At 41.7% G+C, this 13,679-nt stretch overlaps 1 protein-coding gene across 1 annotated transcript in view; it reads left to right on the top strand.

The window, feature by feature from the left end:
- LOC124555515 (FMRFamide receptor) overlaps positions 1-13,679 on the top strand; it is a 721,972-nt gene that overhangs the window by 430,194 nt on the left and 278,099 nt on the right. The window contains exon 3 of the mRNA XM_047129461.1: positions 2,831-3,851. Within this exon, the coding sequence (XP_046985417.1) occupies positions 3,171-3,851 (681 nt within the window). The 5' untranslated portion in view covers positions 2,831-3,170. The remainder of the gene's footprint in view (positions 1-2,830; positions 3,852-13,679) is intronic.

The following is a 13,679-nucleotide window of genomic DNA, read 5'->3' as shown; positions in this document are numbered from 1 at the left end:
TGCTTTCAGCTAAGGATGTTTTGACTTTTTTCTATGTTGAATCATTTCCTCGGATAGTCATTTATTTATCGAGTTTTTCAAATTTTTCACGCAGCCATTTCGTCTTAGTTTCCCTGCACTTCCCCTTCATTTGATTTCTAAGTGACTTGTGGTTCTGTATCCTTGGTTTTCCCTGAACATTTTTGTACGTCCTCCTTTCGTTGATCAACTGAGGTATTTCTTCTGTTACCCATGATTTCTTCGCAGTTACCTTCCTTGTACCTACATTTTTCGAGAAATTTTAATAGCCAAGATCACATTTAGTAATAGTACTGAAAGCTATTTTGGCTATCCAATATTCTCTACAGCAATTCAGGATTGCCCCTTTTAATCTCTAGTTGTGAAAAATGTCAACCTACATTTTTCTGTCCAACTTCTGTGATTCAAGTAAGTTCATGCTGGAAAAATATTAGAATTTACAAAATAATGCTCTTGAGTTCAGTTGTTTTTATACAGTGCAGTTTCCATTCACATATGATGCAGATATAAATAAAATTTGTGCATTTCATTGAAACCCTGAAAGAGTAACTCCGAATATGAGTATACATCACTCAGCACCAATTGCTACTGATCATACTTTTTACTAGTGCTATAATCTAGAAATGTACAGGAATTTAACAGTGGTAAATACATTTAGAGGGCTCGAGATGGTAATTTTGAGCTGTTTGTGAAACAACACGAATTTTTACTAAGTTTTCCACCTTCTATGCAAAATGAAATATTATTAGGTGCCGAATATAATTTAAATATTCTAAAACATAGTTATTCTAGAGCCTTACTACAGTTTCGAGCTACTTCATACCACCCAAATACCGTGAAACAATTGTTGGTCTGTATTATTGGAACTGGAAGTCTGATAACTATTTTTAGATACACTAACACCGAGAAATTATTGTGTAAATGTTATAATAAGCACTTTGTCTGGTCACAAGACTCAGATTATAACCTGTAATATTCTTGGGTTTGATACAAAAAGAACAAGAAGTGCAAAAACATGAGGAAACTAAATGCGAAAGGAATTGAGGAATTCATGTAGTGAAACATAACATATAACCCGAATAGATATATAAGAAATTCCTGGAGAAAGTGGAATATACAACAAATTCTGGAACGTAGTCGTAGGCTGCTTCAGGAGAGGTTGTCTTGAAACAGGAATTTTTTCTGTAGATTGCTTTTCTCAGTACTTGAGGTTACAAATGTCACAAAATCTATACAGAACTAAGAACAGATATCAAGAACACTTATGACTAAAAAGTTAAATCAAATTACAGAGTTCGCCTTAAAATTCTAAGCGACTATAAGAATACTGATATGTAGGAATTGTAGCTGGAACACGTACAGACTATTTGGATAAAGGTAAATCTTACAAAACAAACTGTTTTGATAATAGTAGAAACGAAAGAAAACAGCTCAAGTAAATGAGCAGATTTCCTTAAATGTTACATCTTCAAACAACATTTTTAATGTGATCTACTCTCTTAAAACTGAATGCTCTGTTGTCAGAGTGAAAATGATGGGGAAATAATAGAGCGTTGCTTACCTGATATTTATTTTATTGACAAATTTTGTGCTTCTGTGTATCAAACTTTCTAGCTCTGTTATTACTTTAATTCTCATGATTAAGTTGAAAAGTGTTTGCAAAGCTTATTCTTACAAGGAAAAATCACCAACTTGACCTCAGACTTGAAGGAGAAAAAAGCCTTATGAACCGATCCCACGTAAAAAAACTGGGCCAATTTCGATTATACACAGCTATGACTTCCGAAAGTAGAGCGTTTCAACTTCCCGCGCACCAGCTGTTTGTCATTTGGTCAGCCACAATGCAGCCGCTCAATGCCCGGCCGCGAAGTGCTATACAGTGTAATGAGTAAGAGGTTTGTTAATGCTGTTTTCACATTATTTACGTGCTGTGTTCATTGTGCCAAAGTGCGGGGTTTTTAACCCACATTAAATGAACACTTTTATTTAGCAATTCACAAACACAGTGTAAATTAACGAAACGAAATGAGTGTGCCATTAAAGAAGCGGCGCAACGTTATTTAATTATTAGCATCGAAATTCTGCGCTATTTTCTTTAGATTTTAAGGCTAGCATTGTGAAGGTGAAGTACATTTGCAGGAGATCCGCTAGTCTTCAACGTGACTGACATGGTTAAATTGCAAATCTAAAATCATTAATTTCATTTCATAATAATGGTACAGTCGCTTAGGTTTATTCACTTTGATTTTGAGACTTATTTATAGCTACAGGATATCGGTAGGAGATTATTGTTGAAACAATATTGGAGGTGTATCTGCATGGGATTGACGCATTGTGTAATCATACTCCCCACTATTTTTCGACTAGAATAAATTTTTTTTATCGAACAGGATTTCGAAACGCATTGGGCAGGTGTGTGTACCTTCAGCCTCCTACTCCCACGCCTAGGTTATCGCGTGAATAAGAGGGCCCTGGTTGTCACTCCGCTGTACAGTTCCTCCCGCTCTGGCATAAGGCGGCTGCAGTGAAGCGGAGGTAGTTGATAAAAAAAAAAAAAAAAAAGGTTAAACGTTGTGCTTTCACAAGGTGATAATAGCGTACTACCAGAATTATGGCCTAATTTTTCACGCTAGATCAATTTCTGGGGCTGATTTCCTGCAAGCGTACGTTTTTCTCTTTAAAATGCGAGGTTAAGTTGGTGAAGTTTACTTGTTAGTTTAGAAAGAGATAAGATGCAAATGTTGGACTTACGACAATAGACATCCATCAAATTAGTGCTATTAATCTAAAACGTGTTATTTCTCTGTTTTAGGTTACTTCACGTGCAGGAATGCTGACTGCAGGTGGGAATGAAAAGTGGAATCTGTAGACAAAGAAATTCTGAGGAACTGCTCGCACTCTAAGTAGCTAAACTGAACAATGGAAAGAGTAATAAGGGATTGTTATTTAATTATGTACTTCTGGAAGTTTAAAAGTACTACTGAGAATAGTCATCTGACGTTCGCGCACAATATTCTGTGGCAAGTAGAGGATGATCGTGGAGTAGAAATGGTGAATTATTAGGAGAAGAGGGGGGAAAATTTTGGTGGAGCAGGTGGTGCCGGTGTTTCCGAAGAGAGCTGTGCGACGGGAGTGAGCAAGAAGGCGCCAGCATGAACGACAGCTCGTGCTCGCAGTCCAATGCCAGCAGCACGGACGGACAGCTGCTCTTCGAGTTCGTGGCGTACGGCGTGCTGCTGAACCTGATCGGTATCTTCGGGATCGTAGGCAACATCATTTCGATGATCATACTATCGCGGCCACAGATGCGCTCGTCCATCAACTACTTGCTGATCGGGCTGGCGCGCTGCGACACCGTGCTGATCGTGACGTCGGTGCTGCTGTTCGGGCTGCCGGCCATCTACGGGTACACGGGGATGCTGATGGCGTACTTCTACTACGTGTACCCGCTCGTGGCGCCCATCGTGTTCCCCGTGGCACTGATCGCGCAGACGGTGTCGGTCTACCTGACGCTGACGGTGACGCTGGAGCGCTTCGTGGCGGTGTGCCACCCGCTGCAGGCGCGCTCGCTCTGCACGTACGGGCGCGCGCGCCTCTACGTTCTGCTCATCCTGGCACTCGCCACCGTCTACAACCTGCCGCGCTTCTGGGAGGTCACGCACGTCGAGGACTTCAGCCCCATCACCAACTCCACCATCTACACTGTGGCGCCCACCTCCCTGCGCGACAACCGCATCTACATCTCAGTCTACATACACTGGCTCTACTTCATCTTCCTCTACATCCTGCCGTTCGCCTGCTTGGCCGTGCTGAACACCGCAATATACCGTCAGGTAAGCTAAAGCTCTCCTCGCTGTAGTAAAAATTGAGATAATTAACTACAGAATTTGAGATTTTTCTTAACATGAAGTTTAAAATGTAACAGCTCATTCGTTTTTTCATAGAGTAAATAAATTCTAGAGTTTCATACACCTGTAAGTATGGTTTGTATGCTGTGCAAAATTCATCGAGGCATCTCTCTTATTTAAGAAGAGAAGTGTACCTACAGCAACAAATGCAGCCAATAGTAAGTGAAAAAACTATGAAAGTTGACAGTAAAAAATTTGATGTGTTATGTTTTTGAACTTCCACTTGTATGAGTGTGAATCCTGAATCCTTCCTAGTCATGCTGACAAAGTTTTATGAATTTATTTGTAAGAATATAGACGGTAGAAATTAAAATCTCGTGTGGTGCCTCTCCTACTACTAGTCGGCCCACTTTGACGTCCTATCTTCCTTAAAGAAAATAGGAGACATCGGCGCTGTGGGGCGCCGAAAGTGGAGTGCAATGGCGTCGTAGCTTCTTCGGATTCCGTTTCATAGACTAATTAGTTACGCAACCCATTACCCATGAATGTAAAGTGGATGCACGGGACGCTTAACTCGTATGTTGGGCAGGACGATAAACAAATTATTTATTCGGGAGGACGACGGTTCAATCCCGTCTCCGGCCATCCTGATTTAGGTTTTCCGTGATATCCCTAAATCGCTTCAGGCAAATCCCGGGATGGTTCCTTTGAAAGGGCACGGCCGATTTCCTTCCCAATCCTTCCCTCACCCGAGCTTGCGCTCCGTTTCTAATGACCTCGTTGTCGACGGGACGTTAAACACTAATCTCCTCCTCCTAAACAAATTATTTATCTAAATGGAAACCGTATCCAGAAATACATAGTTGGGGCTCTCTGGTGCTTTAAAATTATAGAACGGTTCTGATATGGTCTTAGGTCGATGTTCCGCGTTAGTTACAAAATTCAAAAAAGAGCGTCAAATTACGAGGTGCGACAATAAAGTAATGAGACTGATTTTCTTTGCAGGATGTGGCTACCCTGCAGGCTTGTGTAGGCACAATATCTTTGACCTTGGCCTATATGTTACTTCTAGTCCAAGTGTGACATCGATGAAACTGCTCAGTTGTGAGTTGTGCTGTAATAAGTTAACTCGTGTTTTTGTCTCTCGTCACGGAAATGGAACCGCACAATATTACGCAACGGTATGCCATTTCTTTTTGCATTAAATTGGGTGAAAACGCGGCGACAACTTACGGGAAGCTTCAGAAGAATTTTGGAGAGGAGGTTTTGTCAAGAGCTCAAGTTTTTCGTTGGCATAAAATGTTTAGTGAAGGCAGAACGAATGTTGAAGATGAAGACCACAACGGACGACCATCAACCCCACGGACGGATGTCAACTTGGCCAGGGTGCGTGAACTCCTACGATCTGACCGAAGGTTATCCGTGAAAATGATTTCCGAAGAACTGAACATCAGTCGAAAACCGGTTCGTCTAATAATAACTGAAGATCTTGGTATGAGAAATGCGCCATCCCATACTGCACTGTCAGTACAGCAATTTTTAACCTCAAAACAAATATCAGTACTACCACAGCCACCTTATTCACCAGTCATCGCTCTGTATGACTTTCTTCTATTTCCAAGAGTCAAAACGGCGGTCAAGGGACACCATTTTCAAACAACACAGGATGTCCAAAAAGCTGTGAGAGGGTCTTGGAGGATATTACAGATGATGAGTTCCAGAAATGTTACCTTGAATGGCAGAAGAGCTGGAAAAAGTGTGTGCCATCAGAAGGGAACTACTTTGAAGGAGACAACACTAAACTTAATTAAAACGGTAAGCAACATTTTTTTCACATCAATCTCATTACTTTATTGTCGCACCTCGTATACTGGACACTACAAAAGTGATTCAGAAATTTTACTTACAACTACTAGTGTCTACATCGGTTGAGAAATACACTCATAAACCGAAACATTATGGCTACCATCAACGTGAGACTGAATGCCGCCGGTTAACGATGCGAGGACGCGACATGGTAAGAAAAGCATATGAGCGAAGCAGAAACGAATGGGAAAACATTCTAGTTACCATAAGTGTTACAAACGATGAAAGCAATTGATATAAGTGTCTCTGAAATAGTAAAGATTGTAATGGATCGACGTCTGTGAACGAGATCTCGGAAACGGCAAAGCTGGTAGACTATTCGCGTGCTACTCTTGTGAATGCTTGAACTGCTTGAAACACGATGTAACCAAGTTTAGATGACGAGGTGTTGGACATCCACGCCTCATCGCAGAACGTAGAGGTAGGAGGCTTCCCCGATCTGTAAGGTAGGATAGGCTGCGATCTGCCGCAGATATGACGCACATTGTACAATGATCGTGAAAGCAAAAGTGTTTCGGAACACACCTTTCAGCAAAGGTTTTTGTAAATGGGGTTCCGTAGTAGATGAACGCTACATATTTTCGTTTTTAGCCAGCGGCATTGTCAATTACAATTGCAGTGGGTACGGGATCATCGAGTTTGGGAGGTCGTCTGTCATATCCGGATATGCCGTCATTTGGACGCGTGACTGTTCGAAGTACGCACCGTGCCGCTTATGATGGCCGGTAAGGATTGCCTTATGTAATGGGGGACATTCATCTGGTCTTCCATTGGCCCTGTGGTGGCAATTGAAATCACCATCTCAACTGTGGACTACCTGAATATTGTTGAGTGTCACGTGCTTTCTTTCGTGCTTGATGCTTTTCTCGAAGACGATTGCATCTGCCACATGGGTAAATGTCATTCTTACGAAACCATAATTTTGCTACAGGTGTTCGAGCTGCATAATAGGGAACTCGCATTGATGTCTTGGCCACCAAATTGACTTGATTGGGACCCGATGGAAATCATCTGGGATGCTACCAGGTACCAGCTGTGAACTTCCAAACCACGGCCCAGATTTATGGGAAATGCGTGACCTGTGAGTACGCATATGGTGCCACATACCTCAGAATACCTACGAAGGACTTTCGAACCCACGCTACAAAGAATCGCTGATGTATTGAGTTCCTAAGGTGGATCCACACACGATTAAGAAAGCGGTCCTAGTGTTTGGGTTCATCGGCATAAGTACAGAGCATGGATTTTTGATACAACGTCCTCCTCTGATGTTAAAGTAGTGACGGGCACAGTGGTCTTTATAGTTCCTCACGGAAGACAGGCAAGAGGTGGTCACGGAACTGGTCCCTCTACAAGGTAGGAAGAACAACTCTAAGAAAATTGATGTAGAGCAGTCCTGTTAGTGTGGCCGTAACTACGGAACAGTTATTGTGAGTAAATTAGCTCACCCAAATGATCGCAATGAACCTGTGTTTTAGCCTTCTATCCACTTGTGCATGTGAATTTCCACCAACACAATTATAGGGGTTGTGCAAATTCACAATGCCTTCTCGAGCTAACGTATACTGTTCGGTATGAAATACCAAAGCAGACACTGGTGGCTGGAGTAGGCAGCGCTGTAAATACCGTTGAGCAATCTTTACTAACCTGGGCAGTCTTCCACTACTATTGCTTCGACATTGTGCAGAGTGTATGGATGTATATCTTGATCTCAATACGTTAAATGAGATATGCTCACCACTTGGGCCACATGAAGAATGCTCTTGGGCGGTTTCTCTCTTAAATGTTCCAAAACCTCCTCTGTAAAAGCAAGCATTTGAACGGAGCATCAGCAGAAATTTGTCACACCTAATACCAGAAATAAATACAGAATATTCGATACAATGTTAACTAGGCCGACATTGCAGATTTCTCAGTATCACGCTGTAAAATGTAACAGGCGCGGAAAATGAATGTTGTTACGTGTACACACATTCCATTCAAGAGTTACGGGCACTACTAGCGACTTTTCGGTCTTTTGTAGTCTTCTCTCAGTTGCTACGAACATCAGATGGGGAGGAATATGGGATAGCTCTAAGTCCACAACAAAATATTGGTACGAATGTTTTCCGAGTGTTTTCGTGTAAAGGACTCGAAGTCTCTTGTGCCTTGTCACATATTAATTGTATTTAATTCTATTTCTTAACCCCTATTTGTCTTTCTGTGTCTACTGAGGGGAAATTATGTGCACAACATGGCGAGTTTTGAATGTATGCACAGCGTGTCTTGTTTATTTCTAAACTTGTTCTGTTCACTGACAGTATTTCCTGCTGACAACAATAACGGGAGCTATACTTCTCGCCCTTAAGCTTGCACTCGGTACCGCTCGAATCTGGCTTTGATTTGTTTTTGTGGCAAAGTTAGCTGTACTTTAACAATGATACACAGCATTATGAATAGGTGCACTGGTGAGGAGTTGGCCAATATGCAACTCGATTACAGGTCCACTGAAGGCAAAGTACAGAACGGCATAAAGACATTACGCTCGCTGACCACGTACGACGGTAACCACATCACGGTAGTACTTCTGCATCTGTAAATAGTCTCCTTACTAGAAACTCTATCCTTTCGTGTTATCGTAATTGTATATTAGAAGTTTTTTCGCTGCTGTGAAGTAATTGTCACAGGAAAATCTTCCTTGTAGTATGAAAGAGAACGAAACTCAAATGTAATATTACTCTGTAATGAGCCACAGGAGACGCAGGTCCTTTATAGTCAAATACTCGTAATACATCCCTAAACAAGAAATAAAATTTTGTCGGAGGAGTTCTAGGTTACGCTGTTTATATGTTAGAATACATTTCCACAAAAAATCTGGCTAATTTTGGACCTTTCACATCAACTTTGTCGTATGTAAGAAGCATATTTCTTTACTTGTGTACTAGTACATGTCGTAATGCTGCTAATAATGTCATTGCACTGTTGTACAACACATATCCCGTTATGATAAGAAGAAAGAGGTATGGGAAGACAAGCTTATGTCCATTGGTGCTGTTAGGCGCAGCCTGTAGATACCTTTACGCTGATGGCTAATGGGTTGCCTAATTAGTTAGGGTAGCAAACACAATATGAAAATACACTGACGTCACCGTTTTCGACATTCTAAAGCTACCAAACTATGCATATCCGAGCTGGAAAATGACGAGTTTGCTGTCTCTTACAACTTACTAAGCTTGGTGGAAGTTTTTCGATACACCTCATGTAGATGATCCGGGTGCAGCGTTTAAAAAAAAGTAAGGGCCAGTCGAATGAAAAGAGACAGATGGGAAAAAGTAACGAAAATGTTTATTATTTCAAAAGTAATCGCCATAACTGTTGACACATTTATTCCACTGTGAACCAAGACGGCCATTGACTTCATGAAAAAATGTTTGAGGTTGTCTACGGAACCACCATTGTACCCAGGCGTGGACCTCTTCATCACAAGCAAATTGGCGGTCACTAATGTCCTCCTTCATGGATCTAGGAATATAGAAGTCGCATGGGGAGGTATCTGGGCTTGTATGGAGGATGTACAAGGGCTTTCTAGTGAAACGTCTGTAGCCTAGTCGAAACGATGGGCACGCCAGCTTCCTTAAAATTTCTTTGACTACAAGGGCCCACTGCTCATTGCTTTTTTGGAACACTGCACCACATTCGTTCTCGTCCGTTTGCTTCCGACGAATAGATGCACGGCTGGGTACAATAACGGATCCGCAGGCAACCGCAAACATTTTTCTATGAAGGCACTGACTGTCTTGACGCACATTAGGGTTACATGTATTAATAGTTATGTCAATTACTTTTGAAATAATAAACAGTTTACTTACTTTTTTCCACCTGTCTCGTTTGCATTTTACTGTCTCTTGTACATTAAAACAACAGTTTCACTTGCTTTGTCTGCAAGGAGTCCCATTGTTTCCTCAGTGAGTATAGTATTGGTAACGGAATTTTTTATCCATGACTAGCAGTATTGGGAAAGTAATTCATGAATACGAGGAACAGTGTTGGACCTAATATGTTTCTCTGGGGAACCTCTATATTAATGTATCATGGTTCTGTGATGTGTTTTATCAAAATTTTTGCCTTATTTGAAGTTTCTGTAATATCTCAAATTGTACCCCTCTGTAGGATATGACCCATTCGCTAGCTACACCTCTTACTCCTAATGTTTCTAACTTATTTTGGCAAATGTTGGGATGGCTCCTTTGGAAAGAGCATGGACGATTTCCTTCCCCATTCCTTTCGCAATCCGAGCTAGTGTTGCATCTCTAACGACTGTTCTGTCGAAAGCCGGCCGGAGTGGCCGAGCGGTTCTATGCACTGCAGTCTGGAACCGAGCGAGTACTACGGTCGCAGGTTAGAATACTGCCTCGGGCATGGATGTGTGTGATGTCCTTAGGTTAGTTAGGTTTAAGTAGTTCTAAGTTCTAGGGGACTGATGACCTCAGATGTTAAGTCCCATAGTGCTCAGAGCCATTTGAACCATTTTTTTTTTTTTTTTTTGTTCTGTCGAAGAGTCGTAAAACTTTAAATTTTCATCCTCTTTTTATGGTCAACAGTATCAAAAGCCTTAGAAAGATCTAAACGTATGTCTGTGACACACTCGTCCATGTCAAGAGTATCATGTATAATTTAATTGAATTCTACTACTGGTCATTCTGTACTTGTACACTACGACAAACCGGGAAGGACTTATAAGGTTATATTCATTTAAGTGATTCCTTACCCTTGTTTCATAATCATTCTATTGTTTTTGAGGCAAATGACAGCTGAGAAACGGGCTTGTAATTTTCTATATCTATCTGTAGCAGAGACACAGCTCGTTTCCGGTTTAAATACTCTGGAAACTTTCATTCCGCAAATGACTCTTTTATGATATTTGTCAAGGGACCTTTTTTTTCTCAGTATGCATTGTTTTAGCCTAGATATTGGCACTTAATCTAAACCTATTGAATTCTATTTTCTTAGGTTTTGTACAATGTAATGTACTTCATGAAGTTTTGTGCTTAATAACGTCATTGTAGGCCTACTTAGTGTTCTGTTACTTACACAGTTTATATTTGTTTTTGAAGATTTTTATCTTTGCGGCTTCTCTTAAATAATAGGAAAATGCTCATTTATGTAGCTGACTGGTTTGTGAAGATAATTTATTACTTTATCGCCCTCCGTAACACCTATGTTATCGTGCTTTCTTGTCTGTTCCTGTCTCCTCTTTAATGACTTCCAAACAGCTTTCCTTATATTAACTTCATTCTATAATTTTTCTATCAAATGACTTTTTGCAACAATCAGCGCTCTCCCATAAACTCTTTGTACTTGCGGTGGAAATTAAAAACCCTGGATCATTGTGACTCTTTTCATTGTAACTGAGATACTTATGGGTTTGGGAGGACTTCCTGATACCTGCTGTTATTTATTTGTTTTTATGAGATATTGCTGCTGATCTAAGTACTTCCGAAAATATCTTTCTGAAGTTCAGTTTAAATATACCGCCCAGTCACATTAATGTGAGCATCTGTGAGAAGCCTGAACAGCCCACTTTTGCCGTGCGGACCGCTACGAGATGTGCAGGAATAGAGTCAGTGAGGTACCGACAGGAATGTGCAGCCGTGCCGACTCCAGTGCCGTGGCTAGCTGCCCTGAAGTCTTCGGCTGAAGATCCATGGGACATGCAGCCTGGTCGAGGTGGTCCCACAGATTCTCGATGGGGTTTTAACCAGGGGAGTTCGGTGGCCAGGGGAGTGTTTTAAATTCATCCTGGTGCTCTTCGTACCACGCATGCACACTGCGACCTGTATGACACGTGGCATTGCCCTGTTGGAAATTACCACTGTAACGAGGAAAATAAAACTGCATGCAGGGGTGAACATCGTCCACAAGGATAGATGCATACTTCTGCTGATTCATTGTGACTTCCAGAACGACGAGATCACCAACGGAATGCCAAGAAAACATTCCCCATACCGTAACATTCCCTCCTCCGGCCTGGAGCCTTCCGATGATTGTTGCAGGGCCGTACACGCCAAAAGCCATCTATCAGATAGAGCATAAAATGTGATTCATCTGAAAAGACCACCTGTCTCCTCTCAGTGGACGTCAAGTTGCAGTATGGGCGTGAAAATTCGAGCCTTGCAGCCGATGAACAGCACTCACCATGGACATGAACTAGGTGCCTGCTGCAGAGGCCCATACGCAGCAACGCTTGCTGAACAATAGTTGAAGATACATTGTTTGAAGCCTCTTGGTTCACCGGGGCGGCTAGTTGCTTAACAGTTTGCAGGTCTATTCGCCTGTACCTATGTCAACAACCGTCGGTCTCCATGTTATCCAGGGCCCGTGGTGCAGTACAGTTGCCTCGGCGCCGGTTTAGGATACCGCAATTTTGGCATACACGGTATACTTTGACCACGGTGACATGCGAACAGTTTACACACTTCGCCATTAGAGAAATGCTTCCAACCTTGGCCAGAAAACCAATGATCATGCCCCTTGCGACGTCAGATAAACCGCTCCATTTCTGCCTTACAGCAACCACTGCACAGTTTTGCGCATCCCCTGACATGCTTTATATACCGTTCACTGCCAGTGCTGCCTCATGACGTGTGTGAGTGGTTACCGCACGTTGACGTCAAACGCAGACAGCGGTCACATTGATGTTACTGGATCGTGTGGCATTGAGAACTCAGCGAATTTTGCATTTACATTGATTTCTCTATTCACACATTCAAAGCTTTGGTTTCCTAGTTCTCTCGGAAAATTGTGCATTTTGACTACTGATGTAGGGACTTTCTTCCAACTTTATTTCACTGTTGTTATTTATCAAAAATTATCTAAGAGTCCAAGATCTTGTGAAGTTATAGCACACTGTTCCCTGTCCCTATTCGTAGTCACATGGTCGATTACCGATGCTGTTGTTGTAGTTGTCCATGTTGAACAGTTGACCAACCAGACACGCTGAAACGGTCATAGAAGTTTCAAAGTGTGCACCTAGTTTCTTCTGTGATATTCGCATTTATGTCCCCAGGGAAAAAAAAAACTGCAGGCAGACAAAATGACTCACTTTTTGTTGATGTCGAGCCCTGTTAATTCAATAACTGATATTTAAAAGAGTTCGTCTTCACTGACTGTACTAAGATCACGTCTCGAAGTATCTTTCCAGAATTAAATGCGTGATCCTCCACCTTTTGTAGAAGTTTTGCAGTAAGAGTCTGTCCTTTCATATTATCATAGATGAGCATTGATTTGAGAACACTTCTCGCAAGGCAGAGAACTCATTGAATGAACTCATTGTATCTACATTATGAGACAAAATAAATAATACAGTATTGCAATTGTAACTGTCGAATGTAACTGTTGAATGTGCGCCGAGTACATTTACTCTCTTAATTATAATCGGAAAAAGGCGATATTCTTATTAGGAAATAACGAAGAATAATTTCAAAGAACATATAGTCCAGAAATACTACAGAACAGTTATGCTCCTGGCAACGTTCACTTCGCATAAGAGACCTAATGAAAAACTGAAAGACCTTTATACAGCTATTTTTCCTTCGTTTCGGTAGCCATCGGGACAGGAGAGAAGGATGATTATAATTGTACATCGTACCTTCGTCATGCACTAAAAAGAGACTTGCACGATGCATAAGTGGAAGTTAATTGCATTATGGCCTCGTTTCGCTAGTAAAAGTTTTTTATCACCGCCATAATTCGTCAGGCAGTGTACAGGCGAGGTGAAACGTGCCAACTAGAGCGCACGGCGTCTGCGGCGTGCTGAGGGAGCGCGCCATATCGGCGATAAACGCGCAAATTATGCCACCTGCATCCACTCAGCGGGAACAACAGTACAATAGTAGCCACACCACGCTGTATGCAGTCGAGCACACTGGAAAACACCGCCAAACCACAATCGCATCCTACTAACACTTT

The sequence above is a fragment of the Schistocerca americana genome, chromosome X (assembly GCF_021461395.2).
Source record: "Schistocerca americana isolate TAMUIC-IGC-003095 chromosome X, iqSchAmer2.1, whole genome shotgun sequence".
NCBI lineage: Eukaryota > Metazoa > Arthropoda > Insecta > Orthoptera > Acrididae > Schistocerca > Schistocerca americana.
The sequence above is the reverse complement of the archived record's forward strand: the minus strand, read 5'-3'. Positions and strand labels throughout refer to the sequence as shown.